Raw genomic sequence first — 17,748 nt, 5'->3', positions numbered from 1 at the left:
TCAAGAGCATATAGAGACGCCTCTAAGTTTGACAATAGACTTTATGGGGTAAACGAACTTATATCTCAACCTAATTTGACTGCCTTAAATTATAGATACATTTGTCCTCTTTTTGTTTTCGACGTAAGCAAGCAGTCTGAGAGGTTAAAATCGGGAGTGATAGATATGAAAATAAAAGCGACATTCAATACAAACGTTCCTGCAAACACTCAGGCCTTTGCTATCGTCATTTCCGATAGTTTGTTTACACTTAAATCAGATGGAAACAGATTGAATTTTGTTTATTAGATGCAGAGCATCCAATTCATTGAAATGTTTTCAAAAATAATATTTTTAAAATAAAAATGAGATATACGAAAAAGGATTTGAAAAAATTAATGAAAGAAAACGGAATTTCCAAAACGTCAAACAATAAAATGTCATTATTAATGCTTGTGATTGAAAACAACTTGATTGATAAAAACATATTGATTAAAGACGTGAAGGAAGATCGACCTGTGGGTAGACCGAAAAAGGATTTAAATCTGTTAAAAGAAGAATAAAATGATTCAGTTTTTTCCATTTTTTCTAGAATGTAGTATCAAAGAGACTGACATAAATAAAAAAAGACATCTTGAGCTTCTTGCATTTGGAAAAATAGGTGTGTTTTGTGAATCTGTTTACGTCACTGAAAACGGAAATTTTAATATTCCAAAAGAGTACAGTGATGAAGAGAGAGACAAGCTTTACCTACTTGTATGGAGTGGTGAGACAGAATATTCACGAATGGAAAAGAAAATCAAAGAGCATCTCAGTACTTGGAAAGTCTTGCCTAAAAAAGAAAAGCTAAGAATGATTGACAATTATGTGCTTGGTTTGGATTGTGATTTCGAGGAGAAGAAAAAGATTTCTGGAAATCTAAAAAGCGCAATTTTAAATCATTCGCTTGGTTCCAATGACATTGTGTATGAAAACTTTAGAGTCCTTCAAATCCATGTAAATTCTTCAGATGTTAGAAATGAAAAAAAATGATTTAAATAAAATCTTGATATAATAAAAATATGCCTTACACAAGAAAGTTTTTGAAAAATTTGTTAAAAGAAAACGGGGTTTCTAAAACGTCAAACAATAAAATGTCGCTCATGATGATTGCGGTTGAGAACAACTTGATTGATAAAGATGTCATTTTGGAAAACTCGAAAGAGGTGAGACCAGTTGGAAGACCGAGAAAAAATGAGAAAAAAGAAAAGAAGCCTCTTGATCCTAAATATGTTAGACTTGGTTTAATTAGAAATAATCCTTTAAATTTAAAAATAACTCATGTTGATACTGGTGAGGTAGTGAAATACAAGTCTGCTTACGAGGCACTGAAAAAGACGGGTCATGGATGGAATTACTTTGAATGTAGAAATGGAAAAGTAGTAGATGGATACAAATATGAGATTTCAGGAGTAAGAAGTTTTTAAATTCTTTATATTGAATTTAAAAATGAAAAATGGTATAAATAAAAAAATTTATATTAATAAAATGGAAAACAAAACGGTGAAAGAATTAAAAGAAATTGCCAAAGGGCAAAAAATAAGAGGATACTCTAAAATGAGAAAAGGAGAACTTATAATGGTTTTACAACCTCCTAGAGTTGTCTCTGCTCCTGCTGCTTTTCGTAGACCTACTGTGGTTAGGTTTGTTCAGCCAGCTGTAAAAGTTTCTGTAAAACCTACAAAAGTTTCAATAAAGCCAACAAAAGTAAGGATTGTTGTTGGCTCTGAAAAACCTGTGCCAGCTCCTCGTCCTGCAGCTAAAAGACCTGTGACAGCTCCAAGACCGAGGTCTAGCGACTTGATTTCATTCGAGCCTTCTACTCTCTTGCAAAATCAGAAGACAAGAGATGAACCCTCTATTCTTGATACATCAGTCGAGGATTCAACAAACGTTATTGCACCTAGACCAGTTCCTGCACCAAGACCTGGTTTATTTTCAACTCTGACAAAAGTTACAAAAAGTGTGGCATCCTATGTTAAAACTAAGTTTAATGATGTTAAAGAATGGATAGAACCCTACGTTCCTGAAGTAGTCAAGAAGAAGGTAAGCAAATCAGTGGAACAAATTGATAAAAAAATAAAGTCTATCAAATCACTTGTATTAAAAACAGAGTATAAACAACCTGTACCAAAACCAATTAAAGTAAAGTTTAAAATGACTGAACATTCAGCGGAGGGTTCTGTGAGACAATTTTCTTACACACCTTCTTCTCCATACCAAGACATTGCATCCTTTTTTACTTTGGTGAGAGAGTCTGCCATTCAAACCATGGAAGGGGAAAGAAACACCAGAGTAAGAATTGTTTTAACGTGTGAAATGAAATCTGTAAGCATGATGACTGGTGAAGAAGTGACTCGGGAAGCGAGCTTTTCATCAAGATCAGAGATTATTCTAGCAGCTACAAATGTAAGAGAGCTCATGGGTGAAATGGAAGAGAAAGTCTTGGAAAGTAGTGTCAAATACAATGCTTTAGGTTCTAATTCTATCCTATCTAAGATTTTAAGAATGGATATTAACTTTACTGATTATGAACCTCTTAGCGGTTCTTCCTATATTGATCTGTCTAAAGAGCTGAAAGACAAAAAGGCGATCATCAACATGGAAAACAAGGACGATCAATGCTTTAAATGGTCAGTCACTAGAGCGATGAATCTGAAAAATAGAGACAACGAAAGAATTGACAATGAGTTGATTGAACAATCGAAAAAGCTCAATTGGGAAGGAATGGAATTTCCTGTAAAGACCACTCAAATCAAAAAGTTTGAGAAAAATAACCCAACTATAAGCATTAACGTCTTTGGGTATGAAAGTAAAAAACTTTACCCTTTGCAAATATCTAAATTTACAGATCGAAATAACTGTGTTGATTTGTTGTTTATTTCAAACGAAGACACTGACCATTATTGCGTGATTAAAAGTATGAGTCGGTTATTGTCTACACAAACATCAAATCATCAACACAAAATGTATTATTGCAGAAATTGCTTGCAAGGCTATGACCAGGAAGAAAAGCTTCAACAGCATCAACCTTATTGTTATGATAACACCTCAGTAAGAATCGAGCTTCCTAAAGAAGGAACAACCGTTCAGTTTAAAAACTATCAAAAGGGTATGAGGGTTCCATACGTTGTATTTGCTGACTTTGAAAGTTTTATCCAACCCATCGAGGACAACACTGAATATAATAATAAAGAGTCATACACCAAACAATACCAAAAGCACGTACCAAGCTCCTTCTGCTATTATATCAAATGCTTTGACGATAACCTTTACAAAGGAGAACCAGTCAAGTACACAGCTGAAAGCGATGAGGATGATGTAGCTAAAAAGTTTATAACCATGCTTGAATCTGATCTTATAAAGATTCTTGACAAGATTGATATAGTAAAAAAGAAAGTGAAAACGGATAAGGATGAAAAGAATTTTGAGACTGCAACTCTATGTCATATTTGTGAAAAAGATCTTAACGGTGATAAAGTGTGGGATCACTGTCATTTGACTGGAAAGTACCGTGGTGCTGCTCATAACAAATGCAACTTGGATTATAAACTTCCAAAATTCATTCCCATTATTTTCCATAATTTGTCCGGCTATGACAGCCATTTGTTCATCAAGAAATTAGGAGGGAAATTAAAATGCATACCCAACAATGAAGAAAAATATATCAGCTTCTCTAAACAAATCAAAGTGAGAGAATTTATTAATAAGAAAGGTAAACTAAAGGAAATATGGAAAGAGCTAAGGTTTATTGACAGCTACAGGTTCATGGGTTTCAAGTTAGAAGATCTAGCTAAAAATCTAAACAACGATCAATGCAAAAACGTTGCTCAATATTACTCTGGAGAAAAGTTTGATTTATTAAGAAAAAAAGGTGTTTACCCTTATGACTGGGTGGACTCGATTGAAAAGTTCTCCGAAACACAATTACCTCCTATTGAAGCATTCTATTCCAAACTGAATGATGAGGGGATAAGCTGTGAAGACTATGCGCATGCTCAAAACGTTTGGGATGTATTTGGATGTAAAACGTTTAAAGATTACCAAGAACTGTACAACATGTCTGACGTGCTGATACTTGCTGATATCTTTGAAAATTTCAGAGACGTGTGTCGTACCTATTACAAGCTTGATCCTGCTTGGTATTACACCTCACCCGGTTTGGGTTGGGATGCCATGTTAAAACTAACTGGAATTCGGTTAGAGCTTCTGTCTGATATTGATATGCTTAATATGATAGAAAAAGGGATACGTGGTGGAATTTGCATGATCAGTAAACGACATGGAACTGCTAACAACAAATACATGAGTGATTATGATCCTTCACAACCTTCGAAATTCATTCAGTATTCAGACGCCAATAATCTTTATGGATGGGCTATGTGCAAACCTCTTCCTGTTAGAGGATTTAGATGGATGACTGAGGATGAACTTTTAAATTGGAAATCCATGCCTTGCATTCTCGAAGTTGATTTAACCTATCCTAAAGAGCTCCACGATTTACACAACGACTATCCTTTAGCTCCTGAAAGACTAACCATTGGAAAAGTAGAAAAGCTCGTTCCCAATTTAAACAACAAGGAGAAATATGTTATTCATCATGAAAACCTAAAACTCTATGAACGAATGGGATTGATCACTACTAAAATTCATCGAGGAATCACCTTTGAAGAAGAACCTTTTATGAAACAATACATTGACCTCAACACCACATTAAGAGCAAAAGCTAAAAACGAGTTTGAAAAAGAATTTTTTAAGCTCATGAACAACTCTGTCTTTGGAAAAACCATGGAGAATATTCGAAAGCATGTTGATATTAAACTGGTTACCACTAAAAAAGAAGTCTTAAAATTGTCAAGAAAGCCTAACTATGATAGAAATACCATTTTTGATGAAAACCTTGCAGCCATTCACATGAAAAGAACAAAACTCTTTTACAACAAGCCTGTTTACTTAGGACTGAGCGTTCTAGACATAAGCAAAATTCTCATGTTTGAACATCATTACGACTATATCAAACCTAAATACGGAGATCGTGCGAAATTACTCATGACTGACACTGACTCGCTCATCTATGAAACCGAAACGAAAGATTTTTATCAAGATATTGTCGATGATCTTGAAACCAAATTTGACACGAGCAACTTTTCTAAAGACCATCCTGCTATTGAAAACGTTGGGTTTAAAGTAGGGTTAAATAATAAGATTATCGGCATGTTCAAAGACGAGGCTGGTGGAAAAATAATTAAAGAGTTTGTTGGACTTCGTCCTAAGCTCTACTCTTACAAAACCTATGAAAAAGAAGAGAAAAGATGCAAAGGGGTTAAAAATAAAGTCGTTCAAAAACACATCACTCATCAAGATTATAAAGACTGCTTATTAAGTGGAAATGAAAAGCTTGCAGCTATGAACGTTATCCGATCACATCAGCATAACATTTACACCGAAGAAATCAACAAAGTCGCACTCAGCGCTAACGATGACAAAAGACACATCTTGCAAGACGGAATTCACACGCTAGCCATTGGACATTACAAACTAAAACCGTGCTTTACATTTATGGACTATGATCAACTCTTTGGTCCAGAACACGAGGTAGAGACAGATGCAGAAAGATTATAGAGGACACAAAAAGGTAAGTCAACAAAATGATTGCAGAAAATTAAAAACACGACGCCATCTTGAATTCATTAACTATGGAAAACTGTCAATGCGCCAGAATCGTAAAAATACGACGCCATCTTGAATTCATTAACTATGGAAAACTGTCAATGTAGTATTAAGAAAATGTCAATGCGCCAGAATCGGCAATTCATAGTAGTGGCAATCTTAGTCCGATTTGTTTCTTTCTTTTTTTTTTCAGATGTCTGAAGATTCTCCATTTCTCCATATCTCCATTCTTCTTCCATATCTCCATTTGCCACGCGAAAGCGTTCTCATCCAAGTACAAGGTGATGTAACTATTAATTTTATTATAAGTACACATTAGGAGTTCTTCTGTCTATATTCGACAATGGTGTTGACAATATATATATAGAGAGAGTCAGCACCATTGTCGAAAATAGATATTATTAAATATAGTAACCACGAAAATAAATTTATCTACCTATTAGAGGATCTAAATTTGGATTGTTTTTAATACCACGTCAATATTATTAAAATATTAATACAACATTATTGAACAGATGTTTAATAATTTTTTGCCTTTACTCAATAATATTACGTACTTCCTTTAAACTGTCTATCTTACTATTTTTATTATTGCTAATAGTTATAATCTTTCATTATTTACTATTTTATTATTTCTATTTTATTATCATTATATTTTAATCTCTTATTGCTATCATTATTGTTATAATATTTAACATTATTAATGTTATTATATATTAATCTTATAATACCATAAGCATTCCTTTTCAATTTTAATTTCTTTATTTTTTATTTTTTGGATGTTATTTGACTGTTATTTAATTTAATTTTTTTCTCTAAGGTATCTGCTTTGAATTAGTTTTATACTATTTGCACATCCCTTCACAAAAGGAGATATTTTTTATGATATTGTAAACGGTACTTTTTCTTTTTTTATGTGAAATATATTGGTTTATTGATAATGTGGACAGCCAGTAATAAGCAGAGCTGCAATAATTATAGGCAAGTAAGAGAGATAGTTTTTTAGTCTGTAATTGTAATCTGTAACTGGGTTATTTGTATTCTTTAATTAGTTTATTTGGGTCAGCAGTAGGTTTAAGGCTAGTTATATCATTTTAGTTTATCTTCTGCATGGAGAGCACGCAGAGCAGCTGTTTTACATATGTCTGAAGTACCTCAAAATCCTACATTTTTTGATTCAGATCTCAGTTGCATTAAGAATGATAACATTCGAAAAGCAAGTAATGAATATGCTTCATCAGATGAAGATGCTAGTAATACTCAGAATGCAAATGCTGAATATAAAACATCAGATGGACTTGCCAATGATAGTGGTAATTTTGAAAATTTGCTGGAGTTTGGAACAAATAGTTTATATGATGAAGTTCTCTGTTCTAAATTACAGGATTGTGCTCTAAAAAACAGTTGCACGCAAACTTGTATAAATGAAATTTTAAAACTTTTTTTGGAATATCATTTCAAAGTGCCCAGAGACTCAAGAACTCTGTTAAAAGCAAAGAGAAACATTCCTTCCATTAACATAGTCGGACATGGAGAATATACTTATCTTGGTTTAAGAAAAGAAATTACAAATCGAATTATATTTCATTCTATTACAGAAACTACATTAAACTTATCTGTTAGCATAGATGGCCTCCCATTATTTAAATCCAGTTCCACCCAATTGTGGCCGATTGCAGTATCTGTTTTTGAATTCGAACCCTTTCTTGTTGGAATTTATTGTGGAAATAGTAAACCACCCTGTGATATTTACTTAAGAGAATTTGTTACTGAATTAATAGAATTAAAAGACAGTTTTATTGTTATAAATGATATTAATTACAAAGTTTATGTTTATTCGTTTTTTTGTGACGCTCCTGCCCGAGCTTTATTAAAAGGTAATGTTTGTCACTCAGGCTTCCATTCCTGTGAGAGATGTACCATAGTAGGTAAGAGTATAAGCAATCGAATTGTTTTCTCAGTAAGAGAAGAAGGTGTTGTTTTAAGGACAAGCCAAAAATTTAATAGTGGTGAGTATTTTGAAAAAGGTGTAAATGGAAGATCACATCAACTCAGTAAACTGTTTTACTTAAGAGAAGTTACATCTGTAAATTTCTTTAATATGTTTCCACTTGACTACATGCATTTAGTGTGTCTTGGATGTATGCTTAGGCTGCTGTATTTCCTTAAAGGAACTATCAAAGGAACAACTAAAGAGAAATTGTCTGCTAGTATGTTAAATCAAATTTCTGAAAAGCTTGTTGCTTTAAATGGTTAACTACCAAGTGAGTTTGTCAGACAGCAAAGAGCACTAACTGTTTACAAGCATTTTTTTAAGTCTGTCTGTTGCTATAAGGTTATTATGAGAAAGTGATGATGCCATGAGAAATACTAATCTGAAAAATGCTCGACAGCTTATTCAGTATTTTGTTATGAATTCTAGTGAGGTTTATGGAGATTTGTTTTGTGTATACAATGTACATGGACTTTTGCATATTTGTGATGATGTAGAGTTTTATGGTGTCTCGCTTGATAAGTTATCTGCCTTTAAGTTTGAAAACTATCTTCAGAAGTTGAAAAGATTAGTAAGAAGCAAACATAATTCATTGGCTCAAGTATGTAAAAGATTGGATGAATTGAGTGAATACAACCAACCTAAAAAAGTTACAAGCAGAATGACCACCACCAAAAAAGATTCTTGTTTTTTAACTGAGGATAGTATTGTGTTTCTTCAAAAATGGGTTGATGAAGATCATTATGAGTGTTTGTGTTATAGAAAACAGTTTTTAGATAACTATTTTACTGTTTTTGTTTCTTCAAAGGATATTGGTATCTACTATAAAAAATATTTACTCAATGAAATATTATTTTCAAATCAAGATTTCATTTTCATCTTTTGTGAGCCAGGTTGACTAAGCTTTGAGAAAATGTTTTTTTGCGTATATTAGGACCTATAAAAATGTGCATATCTTTTAAATTTTAATTGACTAGACTATGTATTTAGCCCAATCAAAAGGTTGTACTCTGTAGTTACGCTAAATGAAAATGGAGTAGAGAAGAAATGTATAGTGCCCTTGCATTGGGTAGATGAAGTGAAAAAAATTGTTCATTGGCCACCGAGAGGAAAAAAACCTATCCACCACAACCCAAGCAAGTGGTTTTCACCAGACATGTCATGGCAACAGTTTAGATTAATTAAAATCTCATTAGAGAAAGCCACTAAAGACATGTATAATGACTGTTTGCAACTTGATTCCGAATTGTATTATAGTGAATTTGCAGAACAAGGTATTTTCTATTCTGTTTTGTCCTTATAATAAATAACAAACTTTATTATAATATATGTTTTATGTCTTAGGTGACGTTCAGCCACTCAGTCCATATCGAGAAAAAAGTCCAAGTATAACAATTGAAAATAATTTTTCTCAAAGTACTTTAAACACTTTTCCTCTAATCCTCATTTAAAAGTGCCAAGTTGTGATAGGCGCTCTCCAAGACAAATAGTGTCATGTGACTTATCCTCAGAAATATCATTCAGTGTAACAGAAAAAAGGAAAAAAAAGAAAACATAAGTCCAGTTTCATCACAGTGCTCCTCTAGTTTTTTACTATCAAACCGTTCTTCCCAAGAGTCAATTAGACAGGCTAAAAACAGAAACGGTCTACTCGGGAACTACAGAGAATCACCTTCTTCATTTAAATGCATGGATGAAAAACGTAAGTTTAACTATCTTTTAAGTATAATTATATTATATGTTATAATAGTCTTACAATATTTAACAAAAATCCATGACCTGCCTTGAGTATTGAGTGTTCACCTTCTAATCAAAAGTTTCACCATTAAAACTACATCTTTTTTTTTGCACCTACTAATTTCATATCTGTGTTTTAGGCTTAAGAGTTGTAATGTTAAATAGACTGTAACTGCCACTACCATCCATTTACCATTTGGGATGTAAACTAATAAAAAGTAGACTGGCATTACGATTTTAATTGTCATTTTTAGGTTGGCAATATGCATTTTTTATGGAGATGGCAGAAGTTAAGTCAACCCAAGGAGAAATTCTTGCTGCGCTAGAAAGGCTAGGACGGAGAACTGACCCACAAAGTTCTTCGCTTTTTATTAGTAAGTGTCATTCCCTTAAAGACTTTGATGGTTTTGAAAAAAAGTTGGCGACTGAAGTAGAATTTAATATTTTGGTAAGTGTTATTAATAATAAAGTTGTTGTTTCAATATAGTTCATTGTAATCCAGGTCTAATACATAAGGGAATCATAAAGGTGACAAGGCTTGGTTTCACTGTTTTGTTTTGTTTGTGTTCTAACTGGGAAAATCAAGTTGCTATGGTAACGTTATAGTTACTTAATTAAATGAAAAACGTTTATACTGTAAAGTATTAACTTTAAAGAATAAAAATAATTCATAAGTTTATTACTTAAAAGTTGTATATACATTTTTTTTTTTCTTCAAAAATCAGGTTAAGGGTTGTAAACTGTTTGCCTGGGGTAAATTTTTTCAGGAAAGTTATTAGGATGGATATTAAAATAGACAAATAGATCAATTAATTCCATGGTATGACATGTTTAAGTTTTTACACCTCTTTTGATTTAGGTAAAAAGGTTAAAACAACTAGGTGGATCAACACCTTCACAGCTCGTCAGCAAATGCATTAACGAGACTCTTGATAAAAGTGTACAAGCCCAGTTTAACAAGACCGGAAGTAAGGGCAAACGTTTTTTTAACAAGAACCTACTCTGTAAAGCAACTTTTTGGTTAATATTTACTTAAGTTAAAAATTTTTTAACATGTTAAAACAAACTTTGTTTATGACAAAATGTTAAAGGGAATATTAGATTGATTTACTATTTTCATTAAGTGTTTTGTTCTACTATCATTATAATTTTTAGCTGCATTAGTATCGGATGTAAATTCAGCAAAAGTGATCGATTCGTCTATTGGTGAACCAAGGACGTATTAATAGATGGACGTTCAACGCATTGTTTCATAAAAAAGGTATGCGTGTTACGGTATTGTTTAGATAACAATAGCGAAACAATAGGTGATAATGCGAAACCGGGGAGTATTTTTATTTTTTTCGACGTCGGAAAAAGTTGGCCTCGACAATCCAATAAAAATATTTTTCTAAATATTTTATGAGCAGCGATACGTAAAATGAGTATGACAGAAAACTTTGCTATTAATCAGGAACATTATTCTTTTTTGCTTGAGGTTATTGATAACAAAATTGAAATAGTTGTGGATGATTTTATTGAAATAGATCTTGAAGAGTTAGCGGACTTGTTAGCAGAGGATTTTGAATTGGAGCTCATACCACCAGCAATTCCTACAGAGAAGCTGTTTGCAGAAGAAGAAACCAAAATGCTGAAAAAAACAGAAGAACGCTTAATAACTAAATTTACCTGTCCGAAATATCACAATAAATATCTTAGAGAATCGAATTTTAAAAAGCTTGAAAAGAAATGTTACATTGGTACTAAAGGTGTGTTTATACTCACATGTTGTGGAACTTAACGTATTAACTGGTGCTATTTTATACTTGCGAATACTCCTAGATTATGAAAATATTTCAATAACTCTTAATTTTGATTAGTTGTAGGAAAATGCCGATTCTAGGACACTGACACCTTTTCCATACTTTAGCTTACCTTTTATAGAGATGTTGATTCTGGGACAAGGTATAAAAAAAAGTCCTAATAAAATATAAATCATCAACTTTTATGAAAATACCGATTTTAGGACATGAAATAAATGTTTTTAAAATAATTAAGTGGGAGTAAAAGTCCATCCAAGTTTTTGAAATAGATGAGAGCAAATTTCATCATGCATCTTTTTCTTGTCAATTGTTTTTAAAAAAGAAAAGTTTTCAATTTTGCAAGGATGATTTCTGTTTCTTAAAAGTTGAAATAGCATATATTGCGCTCTAATAAAGCTTTTTCTATTAATTTCTTTCGACTTGTCTTTTCCATAATAAGCGTAATAGAGAGAAGAGAATTTTATGTAGTCTTTAATGATTTTCTCCTCCAAGTATTCAATGTCGTCTATTTTTTTACCAGTCATCACAAAATAAATATAGTTGGCATTTTCATAGTGATTGGAAAACCCCAGTTGCTTTAAGAAGATGAGTATATGCTCTTTAGTAGTTTTAGAGTATTTGATGCTTTTTTATTTGAATCAACTAGAAGGTTTAAAACTTGAAATTTGCTTTTAAGCCTATCAAAGACTTCTTTTTGAACTTTGCATTTTTGCTTTCCATTGTACTGTTTGATGCATTCTTGGAAATGGATAATTCTTGACGAACTCAGCCTATTTATATTGGAGTGATGGTACTCTATTTTAATGTTTAGAGTATCTTGTTGACAAGAACATTTTATGCAAAAATTTTTATTGCATTCATCCATCTCAAAATGTTTAGGGTCTTCATTGGAGCAGTATTTGCATTTATAAAAGTAGATTGGCTTTTGCTCAATCTTAATGAGTCCACTTTTTAGAATTGACAAGTTTTATCGCCATTTGAAAGTATTGTCTCTGAATGTCTTCTTTCTTAGCTCTAAATTTATCAATTTCTTCAAATGGAAGTTTTGTCCGTAGAATGTCTTCATACCATTGAACAAAATGAATGATTTTTAAAAAAAAGAAAGCTTTTTCAGTTTTCACCTTGTTTTCCATGTTTTTTGCAGCTTCAATGTCAAACTGCTTTAATATTTTATTGTGGAGTGAAGTAATATTCATGTTACTAATGGCTTAAGTAAATCATAAGTCAGTATTACTCATCTGGACCGAAAAACTTATCATAATCGATTAAGTTAAAACAAGGTTTGTTTTTATAATATCCAATAGCCAAGTTGTGAATTCCATCTTTTAGAATTTCTCTTTTATCATCTTCAGCACTGAGTGCAACTTTGTTAAACTCTTCAGTGTAAGTCTCGTATTTATGAGATCGAATAATGTTCATTTTTGCAAACTTTTTTACTCCATTCATTAAGCAATCTTTGTATTCCTGGTGTTCTATCTTATTTTCAACAACGCTTTTCTTAACACCTTTGCATCTTTTATGATCATCTTTATCTTCATGGATCTTGTAAGAATAGAGTTTAGGTCTAAGCCCAACAAACTCTTCAATTTTCTTTCCTCCTGTTTCGTCTTTGAACATGCCAATGATCTTTTTATTTGCTCCAACTTTAAACCCAACGTTTTGAACGGCTGGATGTTTTTTTATCGAAATCGCTCGTATCAAATCTTCTTTTGATGTCACCGGAAAAGTCTTTATAAAAATCTTCAGTTTCGATTTCATAGGCAAGAGAGTCTGTGTCAGTCATTAGCAGCTTAGCACGATCATTATATTTTGGTTTGATATAGTCGTAATGTGTTCGACATGAGAGTTATGCTTAAATCCAAGATGCACATTCCCAAGTAAATAGGCTTGTTGTAAACTAACTTTGTTTTTTTCATGTGTATGGCAATCAGTTTTTCATCAAAAATGGTCCTACTTTCGAAATTAGGCTTTTTAGACATTTTATTAGCTTCTTCTTCTTTAGTGATCAGTCTCACGTCTACATGATTTTCAATGTTTTCCATTGTTTTTCCAAAGTCGGAGTTGTTCATAAGCTTGAAAAAGTCCTTTTCAAAGTCGTTAGCAGCTTTTGTTCTTAAATCGGTGTTACGATCAATGTATTCTTTCATCCAAGGCCTTTCTTCGAATTTAACGCCTCGATGAATTTTTGTAATGTTTAGACCTAATCGTTCATATAGTTTTAAGTTTACGTAGTGGATAACCTAATTCTTTTTATGGTTTAAATTCGGAACAAGTTTGTCGAATTTGTTATTAGCAGTTCCAAGTCGGTTTGAGATCATACTTATTCCTCCTCGTATTCCTTTTTGAACCATGAGAAGCATGTCAGGATCGCTCAGAAGCTCCAATTTTATTTTAGTCATTTTTAAGCAAGCGTCCCAAGCCAATCCGTGAGAGGTGTAATACCGAGCAGGGTCTAGCCCATAGTGATTCATACATACGCCTTTGAAATTTTCAAGAACATCTGTCAGAATCAAGACGTCAGACACATTCTATAAATCGTGATAATCTTTAAACGTTTTATAGCCAAATTCGTTCAAAACGTTTTGAGCATGCGTATAATCTTCTTTTTCAATATCTTTATCGTTGAGCTTGGAGAAGAACTCTTCTATAGGAGGTAATTGCGTTTCAGAAAATTATTCAATGGAGTCCACCCAATCGTAAGGGTAAACACCTTTTTTACGCAATAGTTCAAACTGCTTTCCAGAATAATATTTGGAAACGTTTTTGCATTGATCATTAGTCAGATTTTTAGACAAACTGTCCAGACTAGAGGCCATGAATCTGAAGCTGTCGATAAATCGTAACTCTCGCCATACGTCTCGCGTTTTTCCTTTTTCATCTTTTCACTCATCTATTTTGACTTGTTTTGAAAAGCTAATGTATTTTTCTTCATTATTTGGAATACAGTTTAATTTTCCAGCTAATTTTTTAATAAACAAATGGCTATCATAACCAGTTAAATTGTGAAAGACAACAGGGAAGAATTTTGGAATTTGATAATCCAAGTTGCATTTTTTATGAGCAGCTCCGCGGTACTTTCCAGTTAAATGACAGTGGTCTAAGACTTTATCATCATTGAGATCTTCTTCGTAAATGTGGCATTGGGTTGCATCTTTAAAATTTTTCTGATTTTCATAGGTCATGACAGGCTTTCTTTTAAACTTGCATTTATTGTAAATTTTAATAATGTCTTTTTCAAGACTGTTTATAAAGTTTTGAGCTACGTCATCATCATCATTTTCTGCTGTGTACGTAACTGTTTTTTCTTCATAACCTTCAGGACCTTTGATGTAATAACAGAAGGAGCTTGGAGTGTTGCTGATATTGCCTCGTGTAAGACTCACCATCAGGTTATCTATTTGTATCTTCAATGGGTTTAATAAAACTTTCAAAGTCAGCATACACCACGAACGGAACTCTCATCGACCTGTTGTAGTATTTAAACTGAAGGGTGGTTCCTTTTTTAGGGAGTTTAATTCTTACCGAACTATGTTCTTGACAGTAGGGTAGACCGGGGCACGTTGGCCCGCTTTTTTTTCTTTGATTCCTAACTTTTTCGCATTTCGTGTTTTATTTTGTTTCTTTAAGGGAAAAGGTTGCTAAAACTATATAAAATAAAAAAATCTTTTATTAAAAGCTGAAATAAACTTGTGAAAATTTTTAAAATGCTTTATTTAAGGTGATGTTCCTTGGGCCAATGTGCCCCTTACTTGGGGTAAGTTGGCCCATGGGTTGGGGCAGATCAGCCCTCAAAATTTACTTACTGTTATTACATTCTTATATAAATTTACATAAATTTACATATTCCCTACATAGTATGAGATTCTAAAAAAATTATTAAATACCTAATTGATTTATTAGGCTTAATTCTTATCAAATATTTTGAAACTGGCTAAAAAGTCTCAATCAGATTAGCGTTTTAATAAAAACATTCTATCACTGACATTTTGTTCCATCACAAATAATTTAATATGAATTAAAAAATGTGCATGCGTAAACGGGGTACGTTAGCCCTCATGGCCAACGTGCTTCGTTTGTGCTGGGTCAACCTGCCCCATCGCCATGTTTAGAGTAAAAATTACTTTTTTCTTAACCCATCAACAGATACTGTGTAACATTGTATATTAAAATAATCCTCAGACTTTAAACTTCAAACAAGATATTTACCTATAGCACTACTGTCGAAGACTAGTGAACACAAGCACATCAGGCAAACTGTTCAAAATATACTTCAGCTTATCCAAAATCGATAAAAAGATACAACACTGGCAACTGTGCTCAGATATCAGTGATACTTCTGAGGAATGAGGGGAGGAGTGCTGTCAACCTTCCCCTTGATTACTGGCGCGCCGAAGCGCATAGTCATAAAACTAACTCAAAAGGGCCATCCTGCCCCTATGGCCAACGTGCCCCGGTCTACCCTAAGTCCAATGTTTAAGAAGCGATTCTTAAAAGTTGAAACCTTGCAAAATATTTCTACATTAATGTTTTTTATGTTGGTGTGATGATGTAGAAGAGGACATTAATCGACTTAAACTTTTAATGAGGCAATAATGATTCGTCTCATCGTTTGAAATGAGTAGCAAATCAACACTATGCTTTCGATCTGAAAGTTTAGATATTCTTAAAGGTTTTTTTGTTTTCATACCCAAAAATGTTGATGCTAATGTCTGGATTAATTTTTTCAAACTTGTCGATTTGATTAAGCTTGACGGGGAAATCAAGTCCTTCCCATTTCAACTCTTCCGATTTTAGAATCAAGTCTTCATCAACTCTTTCATTATGAATATTAATTAGATTCAACGCTCTGGTGACAGACCATTTAAAGCAATGATCGTTTTTCTTTTTCATATTGATAACCGCCTTTTTATTTTTCAAGTCATCAGGAAGTTTCATATGCGAAGAGGCAGTAAGAGGAGTGTAACTAATCATATTAACATCTATTTTTAAAATTTTAAACACTTTCCAATTGGACCCCTCTTTGTTGTAATTAACAATGTTTTCAAGAACTCTTTCTTTCCATGTTTCAAAGCTCTCTCTAGTATCTGTTGGTTCGAGAATAACTTCATATTTAGAAGGAAAAAAGAACAGTTCGAATCTTCTCTAATCCTGTAACCATATTTACCTGTATCATTTCACACGTTAAAACAAGGTTCGTTTTTGTGTTTATCTCTATGGCTTTAATCGCAGCATCTTTAACCATGTTTAGAAAGGCTGCAGGGTCTTGATAACTTACAGAAGGGCTGTAAGAAAATTGCTTGGTAGTATAATTTAGCGCATGATCAGTCAATTCAAACTTTATTTGTGGTTTGCTGAATACAATCGATTTAAGAGACTTTATTCTTTTTTCAAATCCATTTTAAACATCATTGACTATTTTCTTTACCGGCTCTGGGACGTACGGATCAATGGCTGCAAGAACACGGTTAAAACCGTTAGTAACCACATTTCCAACAGTTGTTGTAAACCTTAAAAATAAACTAGGAGCAAGCACAGGAGTTGAATCGGCAGCAGACTCATCTAAAATAGAACATTCATCTCTAGTTATTCGTCCTTGCAATCGATTTGGTTCGAAAGAAATTAAATCATCAGACACCGGCCTCGAGGCAGGCACCGGCCTTATAACGGCATTACGAGGAGCATAGACAGGTTTTGTAGCAGTCCTTCGAAGAGGTCCAAACCCGATAATAAGTTTTGTATTTTTAATAGCTTCAATAAGCTCAGCTTTTCTCATTTTTAAGACCTTTAATGGCACAGTCTTCAACCATTATTTTTAACTCTCTCACGGTCATTCTATCCATTTTAATAAAGGAAAATATTTTACTTAACTCAAATTCAATTTTTAATTCTTTGAATTAAAAATGTTTAAGCAGCAGGAGCGCATGAGCCTTCATCTGAATCATTAATGTCTTCTATTGCTTTATTTAAATATGGGAGATATCTACTTAACTCCTCCAATTCTCTTCCATATATATTTTAAGGTCTTTTTGCAAACAAACTACATTTTCTTTATGGTGCTAGTGTTGTAACCTATTAACTCTTTTTTTATATTTATCAATTTCATAAAGTAATCATTTGATTTAGCAATGAGCAACTCCATCCTATTAACTTCTTTCTTATATCCATCAGGTTTGAATTCCATATACTCATACATATAATCGTGAAATTCCTCAATGCTTTTCTCCATAACATATTTAATATAATCTATATTTCTAATTATGCTCTCCATTTTTATTATGTAATAAATTTTCTTAGCTCAAATTCAATTTTTAATTCAAAGAATTAAAAATGTTAAAGTCAACCTTTTAAAACTTTCTTCTACCAATTCATATATGTCTTTTTCAAATTGATATCTTTTTCTTTCCGATTCAAACATTTCTTCTCCCAATTGAAATCTTAGTTCTCTTGCTCTTTCAAATCTTTCTTTATCAGATTCAAATCTCATTCTTGCCCTTTCCATCTTTTTTAAAATAGGAATTAATTTTCTTA

General features: G+C 32.6%; 2 protein-coding genes across 2 annotated transcripts; both read left to right on the top strand.

Moving 5' to 3' along the window:
• Nucleotides 1-9,370: 9,370 nt before the first annotated feature.
• On the top strand, nucleotides 9,371-10,644 carry LOC149893900 (uncharacterized). Its single transcript, XM_090076419.1, has 5 exons — nucleotides 9,371-9,383; nucleotides 9,673-9,792; nucleotides 9,921-10,012; nucleotides 10,278-10,386; nucleotides 10,574-10,644. Exons 1-5 carry the CDS (start codon nucleotides 9,371-9,373, stop codon nucleotides 10,642-10,644), a joined length of 405 nt encoding a protein of 134 aa, XP_089932545.1.
• A 105-nt stretch (nucleotides 10,645-10,749) lies between these two features.
• On the top strand, nucleotides 10,750-11,467 carry LOC149893899 (uncharacterized). The gene has a single exon (XM_090076469.1). The coding sequence runs from the start codon at nucleotides 10,839-10,841 to the stop codon at nucleotides 11,196-11,198; it is 360 nt and encodes a 119-aa protein (XP_089932595.1). The 5' UTR covers nucleotides 10,750-10,838; the 3' UTR covers nucleotides 11,199-11,467.
• The last annotated feature ends 6,281 nt before the right edge of the window (nucleotides 11,468-17,748 follow it).

The sequence above is a fragment of the Hydra viridissima genome, unplaced genomic scaffold (assembly GCF_058129835.1).
Source record: "Hydra viridissima isolate aposymbiotic clone 2 unplaced genomic scaffold, HvirCarnegie_v1 scaffold_1, whole genome shotgun sequence".
NCBI classification, from domain to species: Eukaryota; Metazoa; Cnidaria; class Hydrozoa; order Anthoathecata; family Hydridae; genus Hydra; species Hydra viridissima.
Note: the sequence above shows the minus strand (reverse complement) of the source record. Positions and strands in the feature narration are given on the sequence as shown.